The following is a 13,778-nucleotide window of genomic DNA, read 5'->3' on the forward strand; positions in this document are numbered from 1 at the left end:
GAGCACGTAAATGACACACAGATGGTGATGGTCACGAAATGATCGCGCTCACCCATGTGGTAAAGGTAGTTCCATGCATGGCACTAGCCTACATTCGTCCTAACGTGTTGCTTTTATGAACACACGGATGCCAGGTGGTAAAAACGGTCGTCCTCCTACAAATCGCACTAGCCTACATTCGTCTTAGCGTGTTGCTTTTAGGAACACACGGATGCTAGGTGGTAAAAACGGTCGTACTCCTACAAATCGCACTAGCCTACATTCGTCCTAGCGTGTTGCTTTTAGAAACACACAGATGGTAAGAGCTACAGAATAATCGCGCTCACCCAGGTGGTAAAGATAGTCGTACTCGTACAGATAGCACTAACCCACAGTTGTCCTAGCGGATTATTTGTAGGAACGTGGATAATGCGAGAGTAATAAACACGACAATTAACGTCTTTAGAACAATATCTATAAAGTTTGTGGTTTTTACTATAGCTATAAGGTTGCACATTATCTTCTCGTGTTTGCTATAACAGCAGCCTCACAGCTCCGTAGAGTAAAGTAGACTCTGCTCTTAGTAAATGATGTTGTTAGCAATCTCCCATGCCGCAAGAGAGCACGTTTCAGAGTGTAGTTATTGTCAAGATAGATGATAAAAGGCCTTCCTATCGCCCTGTACCTAGGTATCTAGGTACATTGTAGTGAACGCTAGGTGATTGAAGCGCGCTACTATGCGGTCAGTCCGTAACGTTTGGCGATGAACATGATTTTGTGTAGCTAACGCAATGTAGGTAATATAACTAAAGTTTTGAGGTCTGCTTAGCTACAGTACATGTGCTTTTCTCGCAGCAACTTTAGTAATCAGAATGAGAATGTTGAACGTTTGTCAAACAAGTTATTGCGATAAACAAAGCCCGATGTCGCATGAGGTGGTCCTGCGTGCAGGAGGTGCGCAGGTGGGTGGCACTAGCACTATGGCTTACCCACCCTCTGCGCGTTCCTTCCCTCCATCAATCGCTTTCATGCTTCGCTCCGATGAAGATGCCTCCCACAGCGAAGAAGGCTGCCGTAATCGCGAACATGTCGCTACGCTTCGGCACCGGGACACACACAACCATGAGGAGCGCAAGTAGAATACCAAGCACGCCGAGCATGACGATGCGCGTCTTCTCGGATCCGATGCAGCTCAGAATTCCCAAGCATATCGCTAAGAATACTGGTACGCATATCCCGGTAAGTATATTAACGATCGTTTGTATCTTGCCAAGCTCAAGGTACTGCTGAGATGCAACGCCATCCTCAAGGGAACGTTGTCGTAGGACCCGAGCGATCAACTGGGTCACGTACATGTTGACTGATTCGAGGTGCCGAATGACGAAAGCGGTCAACATGTCCAGCTCATCCAGGTCTCCGTCTTTGAAGGAACATGTATCCGCATGCGACGGAACCTGGGTATACATGGCGGACTTCTCCTTGGTTGGCCCAAAAAGACCATTCTCGAACAAAGTTTCTCGGGCAGCGAAATGTCGAGCATAGACGTCGGACTGATGGGGCAAGTTGGCAACACGGGTTGCGAGACAGAGATCCTCGCCTACGTTACCAACAGTCAGCACGATGCTTAGCATAAGGAGTCAGCCGCAACCTACTGTATCGCCGGACCGAGGTTCTTAAATCCTCAATCTTGGACCTCAAGACCGGATAATCGTGCAAATAATAGGCCTGGTGATAGTCCGTGAGTGTGCGAACGGTCCAGGCTGGATTTTCCGCGCCAATCGTCTCAATAAGTTCATCACACTCCCGCCGTTGCTTATCAATCTCCCCCGTTTCGTTGTAAAGTATCCAAGTCCACAGGTCCAGGTGTCTTCGGAACTTAGCAAGCTCGGGTATCTCTACAATTTCGCCGTACAGGACGGAGTAGCGGCGCGGAGCGCCTTGCATTGTAACCGAAGCTCCGTACACGTCTCGATTTAGCGATATCGATTCGGCAGGTTTGATCCTGTTCAAGGCTATCTTGAATCGAGGAATGTCAAGAAAGAGTAGATACCTCGGTAGCGGGGTGGACGATTCGAATGTGGATCACTCGCGTTGCAGGGACCCATGAGTCAGGGAGTTACTCTCCCTATATATACGCTGGCCACTCTGCCTTACGCTTAATACTAACAGGATGACCACAATATGGATTCTGCCTTCTAACACACATTATACACCGTTGCTACTGCTTTCCAGCAATGCATACAAGGGCAAAGATGGTATCGTCATTCCAGTCAACAAGCAGGCATCCGTCCCGGATTGCGTCTCGAGTCTACGTGCGTCGTGACGGTTGTTGTCACCAAATCAAACATGTACACAACATACCAGTCCTTTCACCGGATGCCACGTCATCAGATTCAATATTCTGGATCGGGGCTGAGCGCGCTGGTCAGATTCTCATTGGGTCTTCTGACCGGCGGTGAAGGCTGGGGATCAGGAATCAGAAAATCATCATCGCGACATTGTCGGATAGAACGTCAACTGCCGCCCAACTCCTCTACTAAATGATCTCGGCGGTCGAGCATATCAAAAGATGAAGAAGGCGGACCTCCGCATATTCCAGTGGTAGACAGCAGTATGAAGGTAATGATCTGATATTCCTCTGCGCGCTTCTCCAGCAGATCGAGGGCTGAGTCTCGCGATCCGTTGCGGGCCCGCGGCACATCCTTGGCTCACATCCTTCGACCCCCACTTGATCTGGCACAAGAATAGCGTACCCGAGGTGGACAAATCACCACAAGCTGTGTGCATTAATCATTATTATAGACATAGGCAAAGGCAACAGCTCAAATGTATTGTCAACCTCAAAACCACCAAGGTCAATCATCGTTGACTTTCCGGCTTTGATCTTGCGGGCGCAGCGTAGCCTCCTGCGCGCCACCGCCAGCGACGCCGGCCAGCATAAGTTCCCGGGTAGAAGGTTCGATATCTGCTTCTTCAGCACATCAATATAGGCGAAACATCTGGCGCTACGAAATTGGCCGCATACTCAACGTCGAAAAAAGAGGTGATCGGCTTGATTTCCAGAGTAGAGTAAGCCGCAGACCACGCATCGAAGCGCGTTCACTCAAATACCAGCTCCTGGGAATCACCAGAGAACGAATCAACCAAGCATCAATCAACAAGTGATCCGAAACAAAAGCCCGTTACATGCAAGATGCGAGTGTTCTTCCTAGACTATTAAGTCGGGTTGTCCCTCTTCTAGGGCCAACCTGGGTCAACGGCAGAGCCGCATCAGCTAGCCGAGCAACGTGCATGGGGTACATCAGGCTATTAGGCTATCAGTGTGTACGAAGCGTGGCAAGGCGTCACTCTAGTTCGAAATCGAAAGCACCTGCGTGTGGCACAGAAACCGGTGAGCCTGATCGGCGCGCGCACCATGCTCTGAAATGCATGAAGAACGTAGGGCAACGTATATAGGTAGCCTGCGTTCTCACCGCTTCGACTATGATGTCGTCCTTATTGCTGTTTATTATTGAATGCGGCTCAGATGACTTCGATGCCATAGCCTTGCTCTGCGCTCCAATGCCGTCATATGCTAGATGATCATTGGATGGGATCTCAGTGGCTAGGTGCAGTATTGATGCATGAACTTATCTACCCTGATGCTAGGCGTACACAGCTCTAGACGCACGGTAAGGCTGTTCCAATGGTTCAGCCGCATGTCTTGACTAACCAGTAAGAGAAGGGTGGAAGGCGGGGGTCTTCACTATCAAGCAACTCTAATTCAGAACGCTGTTGAACGCATTGTATACAATTATGAGAACGCAGGTACCGTATTGCTCACCTTTCTTGCTGCCTTACAGTCTCGAATGTTCTTGGAATCAGCAATAGAAATCAGAACCTCACATCTCATTCACTCCAGAAGTCTAATGCTTGTGGCAAGAAGTAACAGTGCTGAATAAACTTGGACTGAGCAATGCTATACAGCTAAGAACATATAGAGAGCAGATGCTAGCTAGTAAAAGAAACTACCGCAACCGTTATATAGTGATACTCTAAGCAATCCAGTACCATATCTTTTGCATAACGTTCTTCGGTACAGGTGCACCGGTGATGTCGTCCTTGCACAACTCGTTCATCTCCCGCACACCCGTTATAACATCGATGTGTTCGACCTTGATCGCAAACGGAGTCCTGAAGTAAATCTTGTGGCCAGCATAAAGTACGATGAAGATCGGGATGGTGATATAAGCAGCAAGGAAGTCGGAAACGGACCAGTTGGCCGGTACAAAGACTTGGAAACCGTTGGTCAGCGTCAGAAGCGACACTACTCCAAGAACGAAGTATGTAAGGTATGGCTGGAAGGGTGTGCGGTAAGGCAGGGATTCGAGCAAGTTGTTGAAGATCATGGCCTTGCGGAAGCGGATATATGTGATCATGACGACGATCCAGGCAATGAATCCAGAGATAGTGGAGATATTGGAGAACCACAAAAAGACCTGGGCGCCAGTGCTGGAGACATTCAGGTATGCGAGGAGTCCGATGGCCCATGTAGCGAGAACAGCTACATATGGCACACCTTTCTTGCTGGTCCTGCCGAAGATCTTAGGCGCTTCTCCGTTGAGAGCCATACCATACAAGACGCGGGATCCGGAGAACAAGAAAGCGTTTCCGGCAGACCATGCTGATGTCAAGACGGCCGCGTTGACGACGTGGTTCAGACCTACGATTCCCGCACGCTGGATCCCAATGACGAAAGGAGAAGCGGAAGCGTTGGAGCTCTTGCTGAGGAGGCGATCATCGTCTGATGGGACAATAACACCGATGATGAAGCTACCCAGACCGTAGAAGATGGCGAGACGGTAAACGAAGCGGCCAGCAGCCTTGGGGATATTCCGGCGTGGGGCAATAGTCTCTCCGGCAGCGAGCGCAATCAATTCAGGCGAAGTGATGAAAGCAAATCCGGCACGGACGAACGCAGTCCAGTAGGCCAGAAATCGCCCTGAGTTCCCTTCCACGATATACGGTTTGAAAGCTCCAGGATTATTCCAGTATCTGAACCCGAGCCGGCCTTGGTCGTTTGGGCTGCCACCTAGCATGATCACAAAGCCGAGAATAACGAGACCGATGATGGTGATAAACTTGATAGAAGCGAACCAAAACTCGGCTTCTCCGAAAACCTCGACTGCGACGATGTTGAGGAACAAGACCACGACCAGGAAGATGGTGATCCAGACAGCATTGTGGACAGGCGTCTCCCAGTACTCGACAAGGATTGCTCCAGCTGTAGCCTCAGCTGCCACTAAAATCGCGTAGGCGTACCAGTAATTCCAACCAGCGGCAAATGCGAGGCTCGGGTCTACGAATCGCTTGATGAAGTAAGGGATGGTGATACCGCGCATGGGGAGGTAAGTGACGATTTCAGCCAAGTTGTTCATGACGTTGTAAACAATAAGCATCATACTGAGGTAGGCCATGAACAACGGAGCAGGACCGACAAGGGCTAGAATAGATCCAGATCCGATGAAGAGACCTGTTCCGATAGCACCACCAAGCGCACTGACAGAATGTTAGCGATTGGTTCAGCGACCCAAGAGAACGCAGACTTACAGAAACTGGATGTGTCGACTCTTCAGTCCACGGTGTGTGTCTCCTCCTCGTCCAGTCTCACCACCAACAGTAGCGGCGCCATGGACAAACGGCTCCTCAAAGCCAACTTGACTCTCGTCGTAGCCATACGGTACAGCCTCAGGCTTCTCGTCGGCCATGTGGTGGTTCGGCATGGTTAACACGAGACAGAAGGAAGGCTTGGTCGGCGGTACCAATCTTGCTTTCGCCCTAGGGGGGTGCCTAGTGGTTATATAGATGGGATGTCAAAGGCGGGTAAAGAATGCGCCGGTCGTGATAGCAGACTTTTCAGCAAATGTGGTGTATGGCCCGGGGCGAGAGGAAGATTATTCCACGTTCGCGGTCCGGACCTACCCAAACGTGGTACGGCTTCGGTGGCCAAGTCCTTATCGAACGTATGGGACGATCGTAGCCCAGACCCTTGTCAAAAAGGGTTCTGGGGAACCAATTATCGTTGCCTAGTGTAAACTACCGGTAGGAAAGGCGGGGAAAAATACCTCGAGCGCTGGGATGGTTGCAGCCCGTTGCTTAACTCGTATGATGACATCCCGTCTGCACGGCGCGCATTCCTTCGGGTTTACTTCCTTGCGCCACGGGCACTGTTCATCTGTTGGATTTGGAGACGCGCCCTGCGCCCTACCTGTGGAGTGATGCGAAAAGGACTGAGCCGACGTAAACCGCGCGTATTATGTGCATGAGGCTCAAACTGGGCGTGTCCAGAGCTCGAACAAGCTTCTGGAAATACGCCGAGAAGCCTTAGCGCTCGAGGTACCCGCCGCTGGTTTGCGAGCTGGGTCTGGGTAGAAATGGAGCTGATCATGGGGCGCATGGAGAATGCACTGACTGACAGTTCACTGCAAAACCTGGGGATGGCGGGGATGGCGGTTCGTGCTTCATCTGGCGGCGCGATTGTCTGGTTTCACCGGACAAGCCGCCGATGATACGAACCAAGACTGTATGCGCCGTATAGCAAAAGACGCAGTAGCTCGACATGTTGGTACTCGCTTAGAAGATTCTGACATTTGACTGCGATGCTATTAGGCCTCCTTCGTTATCATAATGTGCTACTCTTATCTTCAGTATTCGTGCCGTTGGGGATTTCAAACGTAATACTTTCACCCAGGCAGGATCTCAAGAGCTTAGACGTCGCTTGGAGGATACTCACTGCGGGTCTCTTGTGGGTACATCATCCGTAGGGCCATGCAACTATGGCGCGACCCACCGTCCTACCAGACATCAATCTAGCAGCTTTAGCATGTGCCCGGATTCTGGAGTGAAGGAACCCTCTATCGCACTTCGTTTCAAGTACTTTCTTGCCAACCTTCAATAAAAACTGGCTCTCAGCTCTGGTAAACTTCAGTCCGGAAACAGTCCGCGGGCGTCCACCCCAGTCGACACGGCTGGTCCTGCAATCCTGCGCACACCAACATGTGGGTCTCCTGATACCATTCAGTCCACCCGCATGCCCTTTTGAAGGCAGGTAGCAACATACGACAGATACTTGGAGCACACTCATCTCTCTCTTTGAGCACACATGACCCATGACATCGCACGGAGGCGAGTCCCATGCTTGGTCATGTAAGCTTACAACAGCCCAATATCCTTTACAGTCGATCACATCTCAAAACGTAAGTTGAGTCGTTCTCGTGGGCCTGTCGAGTTGGTTGGGTCAAGCTTCGAGGGTGCTTGGAAGGAACAATAACCCCTCACCAAGCTTTCTGCACCTGCCCGCGGCAGGAAGCGAAGGCGCGGAGATGACACCATATGTGCGCGTCGCGAACGTCATACGGCAGACATGTATGCACGCGCTTCGAATCCAAAATCCCCATCGACTCTAGGGACCGACATAAAGCATCAATCGGGAAGTTCGCGATATGATTCCGCAGGTTGTGATCGACAAAGTGCTATCAAAAGCGCGGGAAACTGCGTCACATAGTTGGGAGTACGGCACCGTGTTTGAAGCATTACTCGAGTACAAGGATCCTCAGCACAGCATCTTCCATAACCCGTTTCCACAGGGCGAGATACCGGAATTACAGGTTGAGGATGTAGAAGCGATGCAATATGTGAGACCGTTCATACAGACGAGTAGCACGAGATTGTGTGACGGCAATGGTAAACCATCCGATATTGGACGCGAAAAACGTATGCTAACAACAGCGACTAGGTTCTTCGTCCGATCCAACATCTCTTTGTATTCCCGCCTTGTTGCTCTACAAATCAACAACCTCCCAAGCGCCTGGCAATCCTTACCTCTCCGCTGTAAATCGCCAGCTGCACGACCTGCTCTCCACCACGCCCAGATACAGGAATGGCGCGATATCGCATCGCGATGCGTACCCTTCTTTGTGGGCAGACTTCATCTACATGGTGCCGCCTGCTCTTGCATACCACGGTGTCTTCACCTCAGACATAGGCATGGTGAAAGAGAGTGTACGGCAGTGTCAGCTATACTGGGAGGTGCTGGGTACGTCGAAAGGGTATTGGCGACACATCGCCAATGCCGAGGGCACACACAGCGTAAAGAGCGATGACGGCGCATGGTGTACGAGCAATGCCTGGGCTGCAGCTGGGATGACTAGGGTGCTAGCAACATTGCGCAAATCTCAATATGAACCGGAAACCGCTGATGAGCAGAAGACGCTACTAGATATGACCAAAGGCATTCTTGACGGCGCGATAGAGGCTGATACTGATGCATCCGGCCTGTTGCGCAACTATCTCGATGACGAGACATGGTTTGCAGAGGTTGCTGGGACGGCGTTAATGGCAGCTACGGTCTTCAGGATGGCGGTCCTCGAGCCTGGCACGTTCGGCGAACGGTACGTAGGATGGTCGAAGCGTAAGCTGGAGTCTGTCAGTCGCCATGTAGATGAGGATACTGGTGTTGTGGCGCCTGTCGTCAACTCCTTAAAGGAAGGTCAGCGGACGCCGCTCAACGGCATCAATCCGGAGGGACAAGCTTTTGTAGTGTTGCTATACGCTGCATGGAGAGACTGGAGGACTGTTGCAGATAATGCATCAATCGCGATGACCGGATGACGCGTCGAGGACAAGCGCAGCGCGTGCGGCAGTGGTCGCGTCGTTTGTACCTCGGCAAATCGGACTCCTCACGTCAACCATGACTCTCCGACATGCAATGGAAGCCATATCTTCAATCACGGAGTACGTGACATGAATAAAACTGCACCTCGCAACTAAGAGGTAAAACTGCGCCCGTATTGCGGTGAACCTCATAACACGACATGATGTCCACCAATACCCCCGTGATCATCGGCGTAGGCGACATCAAGAACCGCTCCACCGCCATCGCGGATGCGAAGGAGCCCGCGACATTGATGCTAGAAGCCATCCAGAAAGCCATCAGCGACACCGCATCTCTTTCGAAGACTGACCTGCAGGCAGCAATCGACAGCATCGATGTCGTCAAGACGTGGACTTGGCCGTATCCAGATCTACCCGGGCTTTTGGCAGAAAAACTGGGCGTTGATCAGAGTCTGAAATGGAAGAGATATTCCGAACATGGAGGCGATAAACCAGGAAAGCTCTTCGACGAGGCCGCTAAGAGGATTGCAAAAGGCGAATGCAAAGTCGCGGTTGTAACTGGAGGTGAAGCATTAGCTTCATGTACGTACCGCATGCCTTTCCACCGTCTCCACTCATCACTAATTGTACCAGTATCCGCGTGTGCAGCTGCAAAGAAGCTTCCTCCACCAGGCTGGACAGCTCCTTCCGAAGCCGTAGATTCGGTCTTCACACCAACAGGTCGCGACCTAGGAAATAGTGCGGTTTCCTCTCTCTGGCAAGCCCTTTCCTCTACTGACTCTCGCAAAGACCTCGGTGCTATCCACAAGATTGGTGCGCCAATACATGTCTACCCACTTTACGAGAACGCGTTCCGTGCGCATCGCGGGCAGACGCTGAAGGCAAATCACGAAGAGAGTGCAAAGCTGTATGCTGAATTTGCAGACGTCGCAAAGAATAATGAGTACGCATGGAATCAAGGAACTTCAAGTAGTGAGGAAGACATCAAGACTATTGGGAAGAAGAACAGGATGATATGCTATCCTTGTGGGTTTCTCCTCTTTCCGCATTAGGAACGGACGCTTACATCACACGCGCAGATCCCCTGCTCATGAATGCCTTCAACACGGTTAATCTTGCCTCTGCAGTAATCCTCACATCCACTTCTTTCGCCAAAAGCTTAGGTGTTCCCGAGTCGAAATGGGTCTATCCGCTTGGTGGCGCAGGAACGAAGGACGCCGATGAGTTCTGGAAACGACCAAACTTCTATTCCTCGCCGAGTATATCGCGCTCTATCGATGCGAGTTTGAAGGTTTCTGGTGCTACCACGGAAGAGATGGACATCATTGACATTTACTCCTGCTTTCCCATTGTGCCTAAGATTGCGGCGCAGCATCTAGGAATACCAGTGGTTGGTCGTCAAAAGCCATTGACGATACTTGGTGGCCTGACATCGTTCGGCGGAGCTGGCAATAACTACTCGATGCATGCGCTCACCGAGATGACTCGGCAGATAAGAGACGGTAAAGGGAAAAAGGGACTCGTGCTCTGCAATGGCGGCGTCCTGAGCTATCAGTACGTCGTAATATTGTCGAAAGAGCCTAGAAGAGAAAAGAACTATCCGACAGAGAACCCTCTACCGCCGCAGATTACTGATGTGCCCGCGCCTGAGCTCGTTTTCGACCCAGAGGGCGAGGCTGTTGTTGAAACTTACACCGTAGAGTTCAACCGAGACGGTAGCCCGCTTCGAGGTCACATCATTGGTCGCTTAAAGAACAGCAACAAACGTTTCCTCTCGAACCATGGAGATGAAAGTACTTTGCGACAGATGGCCAGTGGTGCGGTCGAGATTGTGGGTAAGAGCGGATGGGTATGGCCTGATGGTGAGAAGAAGGGGAGGTCGCTGTTTGCATTCGACAAGCCAGCAAGACTGTAGCGACTGATCAAGCGGGCGAATAGAATTATGAGCTAGAACATTTGCTATGAAGCGCTGACAAGTTGAGTGAATGGGGGTAACATTTCTTTGCGAGTACATGTGGCGAATCTAACTAGATGAGCTACGAGCTACCGCGGTTTGGAGTTTGCACAGTCCCCTAACCTACTTATCTACCCGCGTGCAGTCTCTCATCAACAATACACGCAGTCAACTATAGATCTACTTTCTTGATCCTTCAACTCGCTCTGCATTCATCTTCAAGATACTGCGGTGCCATCGGGCAACATCTTCCAGTCATGGCTTCCTCATCCGCAACACTAGACGGCATCACGACTTCCCTATCTGCGATAAAACTAAACCCTACTGTCTCATCTCCTCCGACCCAACCCGCACAATCTTTTTTCGAAAAGCTTCCCCTAGAAGTCCGACAGCAAATCTACCGATACCTCTTCAGCAAACGCGACCCCGATTCGCTCTCGGTCGGTGTCCGCCTTTGCTACCGCCGCACCTTCCAAGCCCTCGAATCATCCGCGCGGCCCATCCTCTGGAGTCTCCTGTTGACAAGCCGCCAAATCTCCCAAGAGGTGCGCACTTACTTCTTCGGCTTCTACTGCTTCAATCTCATACCCGCACATGGGAAATACGGCTACCAGAGTCTCCTCACGACCTTTTCGCTGAAGATTGGGCAAAATAACCTACGTCTTATACGGAAGCTTTCGCTGCCTTTGTACTCTATCCGTTTATTCGACGAAAGAAACGGTATGGTGGAGCAGTCTAGATTATGGTTTGCGTCGAATCTTCTGGCGAAATTCCCGGCGCTTACCCATCTTGACCTTGGCTTGCATGTGCTAGAGTGCCTGCCACGCGATCATTTGATCTTCTCAAAGAAGCTACCAACGGCTGAGGAGGTGAGAGTTATGAAAGAGTGGGAATGGAGTGGTATCGAAACAAACATACCTCTGCGAGAGTGCTTTGAGGAGATGGGTAACGCTATACAGGGGAAGAACGTAGAGATTGGGATACACTGGTGAGTGGGCTATGATTTTTACGGAAAGAGATCAGTAACGTATTTTTACTGACGTGCGATGTAGGTCAGACTTGCTTCATCTGGAATTACTGCGGGAGCATAAATGGCAGACGTTTGTTCGTCTTGAGGCAATCTATAAAGAGAGACTGATGGGAATACTGCAGAAGTGGCTTAAAGCGAAGTCAGTGCAGAGCAAAGGGCCACTTCGAGGCTTTCGAAGGGTTGATGAACAATTTCATACTCATTATGAAATCGTGGATAACTACCATTGAGCCATCAGGGTAAAGAATAAGTTGGCAGATAGTATGGAAGATAGGAAGATTACACGATGAAGCAGTACATCAATCAACCATCTTGAGATCAATTCGATGCCTTTTGTGCCATATGTGCTACGAAACTACCTACTCCTTAGAGTCTTCCATCATAAGTAGCTATGGGTACAGACAACGATTCAACGGATCTCTACAGAGTGTTCAAGTTCGAAGCATAGTTTCCATTTCCACATAGGTGCCTAGGAAAGCGCTCAAAACTTCTGTTACCACTGTGCGTAACAAAGTAGAAAATGCCGCACGCGATGGATGATCGAGAACGCTGACGATGTTCGCGAAATGAAGGTATCGAAGAAGTAAAGTCATCGACATGACGGTACAGATGACTGACAAATCCTGGGAAGCGTACTTGAGCTGACCGGGAAGCACGCACCTCAAGAAGAGATGTCTAGAATTTATTAGCACGAACAAACCGAGGTGCAGGTATCCATACGCTTACCAGAGGCCTTTACTCTTCATCTTCTGCAAAGACGTCTTGTTCTTCTTCACATACATCCTGGTCTTCGATGTATCCGAGATGTTCGTTCTCGGGAATGATACGCGCTCCCATGTGTCGAGCGATTAGCTTCACCAAGAGTTTCTGACCTTGACCGAGAGTAATTCGGGAGATCATGGTCTTCAGAGAAGTGCAGCGAAACAGCTCAGCCGGGGTAGGGAACTGCGCGTCGGTCCAGTAGCTAACACTGTGGAAGTGCTTGAAGCCGAAGGAAACGGTGGTGATCAGTTGCTTCTTCTCCTCCTTGAGCTGACACATGAACCTCTCAAACGCGGCAGCTATGTCTGCCTGGAATACGGTGAGTTCATATGGAAGGTTCTTCGTCTCCATGTTGAGCTGCTTGCACACATAAGTGAGGTTGAACAGTTCAGCCCAGCATTTCCGTGTGCCGCCGCTTGTGTTGTATCGTGAAGCTCGGAGTTCTACGTCAATACAGGCTCCGCTATCCCAGGTCGGACAAGCCTCATAACCCCCGATGACATAGTGGTAGATCTGGTTGCGGATTTCTCCTGGGAGACTGAGAAGAGGAGAGCCGCGATTGTGTAAGTTCCTATAGGTCATCTGATTAGCAGAGCACGAACAGGACATAGCCAGATCATTACTTACGTGGCCGCTTGCTTGCCAATGTTGATCTTGATACGGTACATCCTCTTGGTCTTCGCGACGCGGCCGGTCTTGACTGGTGCGGTTATCTTCAGAGCCATCTTCTTGACCTCGGGGCCCGCCATGATGTGGAGTGGAGCGTAGTAGTTTTGGAGGTCAAGAGCCAGGCAGATTGTATTTGGCTGGCGCATGAAGCACCACGCTAGCGTGTGGTGAGCGATGAGCGATGAGCGATGAGCGATGAAGGATGAAAGGCGACTGGTATTGACGGTGAGTATAAACTAGACTGGCAGGACCGTCGATGTTAGGCCAAAATTTTCAGCACAAATAATATATATGAGTGCCAGAGAGTTTTGAGTGTATCGCTTTCAACGCTACTCAAAATGGCCTTCATGATGCCAACAAGCTTGATGGCACAGATACGCCAGCGGGATTCCTACACACCACACCCGCCCCTCCATCCCATCATCCAATATTCCCCGCCCATCCCCCAAGCCCCGAAAGACAAGCCACCTAGTAAACCCGTCTCGGAGCGTGCGAACGATGCGACTGATCTCTGGAACTCCTATGCGGATGCCCAGAACGCGTAGAGCGCTTGCTTGAACTTCGTCTCGGTCGGGACTTCGATCTCGACTTCGATGAGTGCGATTGTGAGCGTGAACGTGAGTGCGATGACGATTTGCCGCTAAAGCAGGCGAGCAACGCCACTAGGGCGCTTGTGATACAAATGGTTGCGGTTGGATGGGTGCGTTGAGGGTGTTTGGGGAGGTATATTCG

General features: G+C 50.7%; 6 protein-coding genes across 6 annotated transcripts; 3 read left to right on the plus strand and 3 right to left on the minus strand.

The window, feature by feature from the left end:
• Window positions 1-995: 995 nt before the first annotated feature.
• J4E84_009003 (uncharacterized protein) lies at window positions 996-1,923 on the minus strand (the record flags this gene model as incomplete). Its single annotated transcript, XM_049391569.1, has 2 exons — window positions 996-1,576; window positions 1,632-1,923. The coding sequence occupies 2 exons, from the start codon at window positions 1,921-1,923 to the stop codon at window positions 996-998; spliced, it is 873 nt and encodes a 290-aa protein (XP_049240697.1).
• A 2,090-nt stretch (window positions 1,924-4,013) lies between these two features.
• J4E84_009004 (uncharacterized protein) lies at window positions 4,014-5,726 on the minus strand (the record flags this gene model as incomplete). Its single annotated transcript, XM_049391570.1, has 2 exons — window positions 4,014-5,517; window positions 5,569-5,726. 2 exons carry the CDS (start codon window positions 5,724-5,726, stop codon window positions 4,014-4,016), a joined length of 1,662 nt encoding a protein of 553 aa, XP_049240698.1.
• A 1,734-nt stretch (window positions 5,727-7,460) lies between these two features.
• J4E84_009005 (uncharacterized protein) lies at window positions 7,461-8,628 on the plus strand (the record flags this gene model as incomplete). The annotated part of the gene is made up of 2 exons (XM_049391571.1): window positions 7,461-7,701; window positions 7,823-8,628. The coding sequence occupies 2 exons, from the start codon at window positions 7,461-7,463 to the stop codon at window positions 8,626-8,628; spliced, it is 1,047 nt and encodes a 348-aa protein (XP_049240699.1).
• A 206-nt stretch (window positions 8,629-8,834) lies between these two features.
• J4E84_009006 (uncharacterized protein) lies at window positions 8,835-10,546 on the plus strand (the record flags this gene model as incomplete). Its single annotated transcript, XM_049391572.1, has 3 exons — window positions 8,835-9,213; window positions 9,265-9,657; window positions 9,711-10,546. The coding sequence occupies 3 exons, from the start codon at window positions 8,835-8,837 to the stop codon at window positions 10,544-10,546; spliced, it is 1,608 nt and encodes a 535-aa protein (XP_049240700.1).
• Window positions 10,547-10,842: 296 nt separating this feature from the next.
• On the plus strand, window positions 10,843-11,577 carry J4E84_009007 (uncharacterized protein; the record flags this gene model as incomplete). The annotated part of the gene is made up of 1 exon (XM_049391573.1): window positions 10,843-11,577. The coding sequence occupies one exon, from the start codon at window positions 10,843-10,845 to the stop codon at window positions 11,575-11,577; it is 735 nt and encodes a 244-aa protein (XP_049240701.1).
• Window positions 11,578-12,350: 773 nt separating this feature from the next.
• Window positions 12,351-13,126, minus strand: J4E84_009008 (uncharacterized protein; the record flags this gene model as incomplete). Its single annotated transcript, XM_049391574.1, has 2 exons — window positions 12,351-12,948; window positions 13,005-13,126. The coding sequence occupies 2 exons, from the start codon at window positions 13,124-13,126 to the stop codon at window positions 12,351-12,353; spliced, it is 720 nt and encodes a 239-aa protein (XP_049240702.1).
• Window positions 13,127-13,778: the final 652 nt, after the last annotated feature.

Source organism: Alternaria hordeiaustralica (genome assembly GCF_023758085.1).
Source record: "Alternaria hordeiaustralica strain BMP 2776 chromosome Unknown scaffold_25, whole genome shotgun sequence".
NCBI classification, from domain to species: Eukaryota; Fungi; Ascomycota; class Dothideomycetes; order Pleosporales; family Pleosporaceae; genus Alternaria; species Alternaria hordeiaustralica.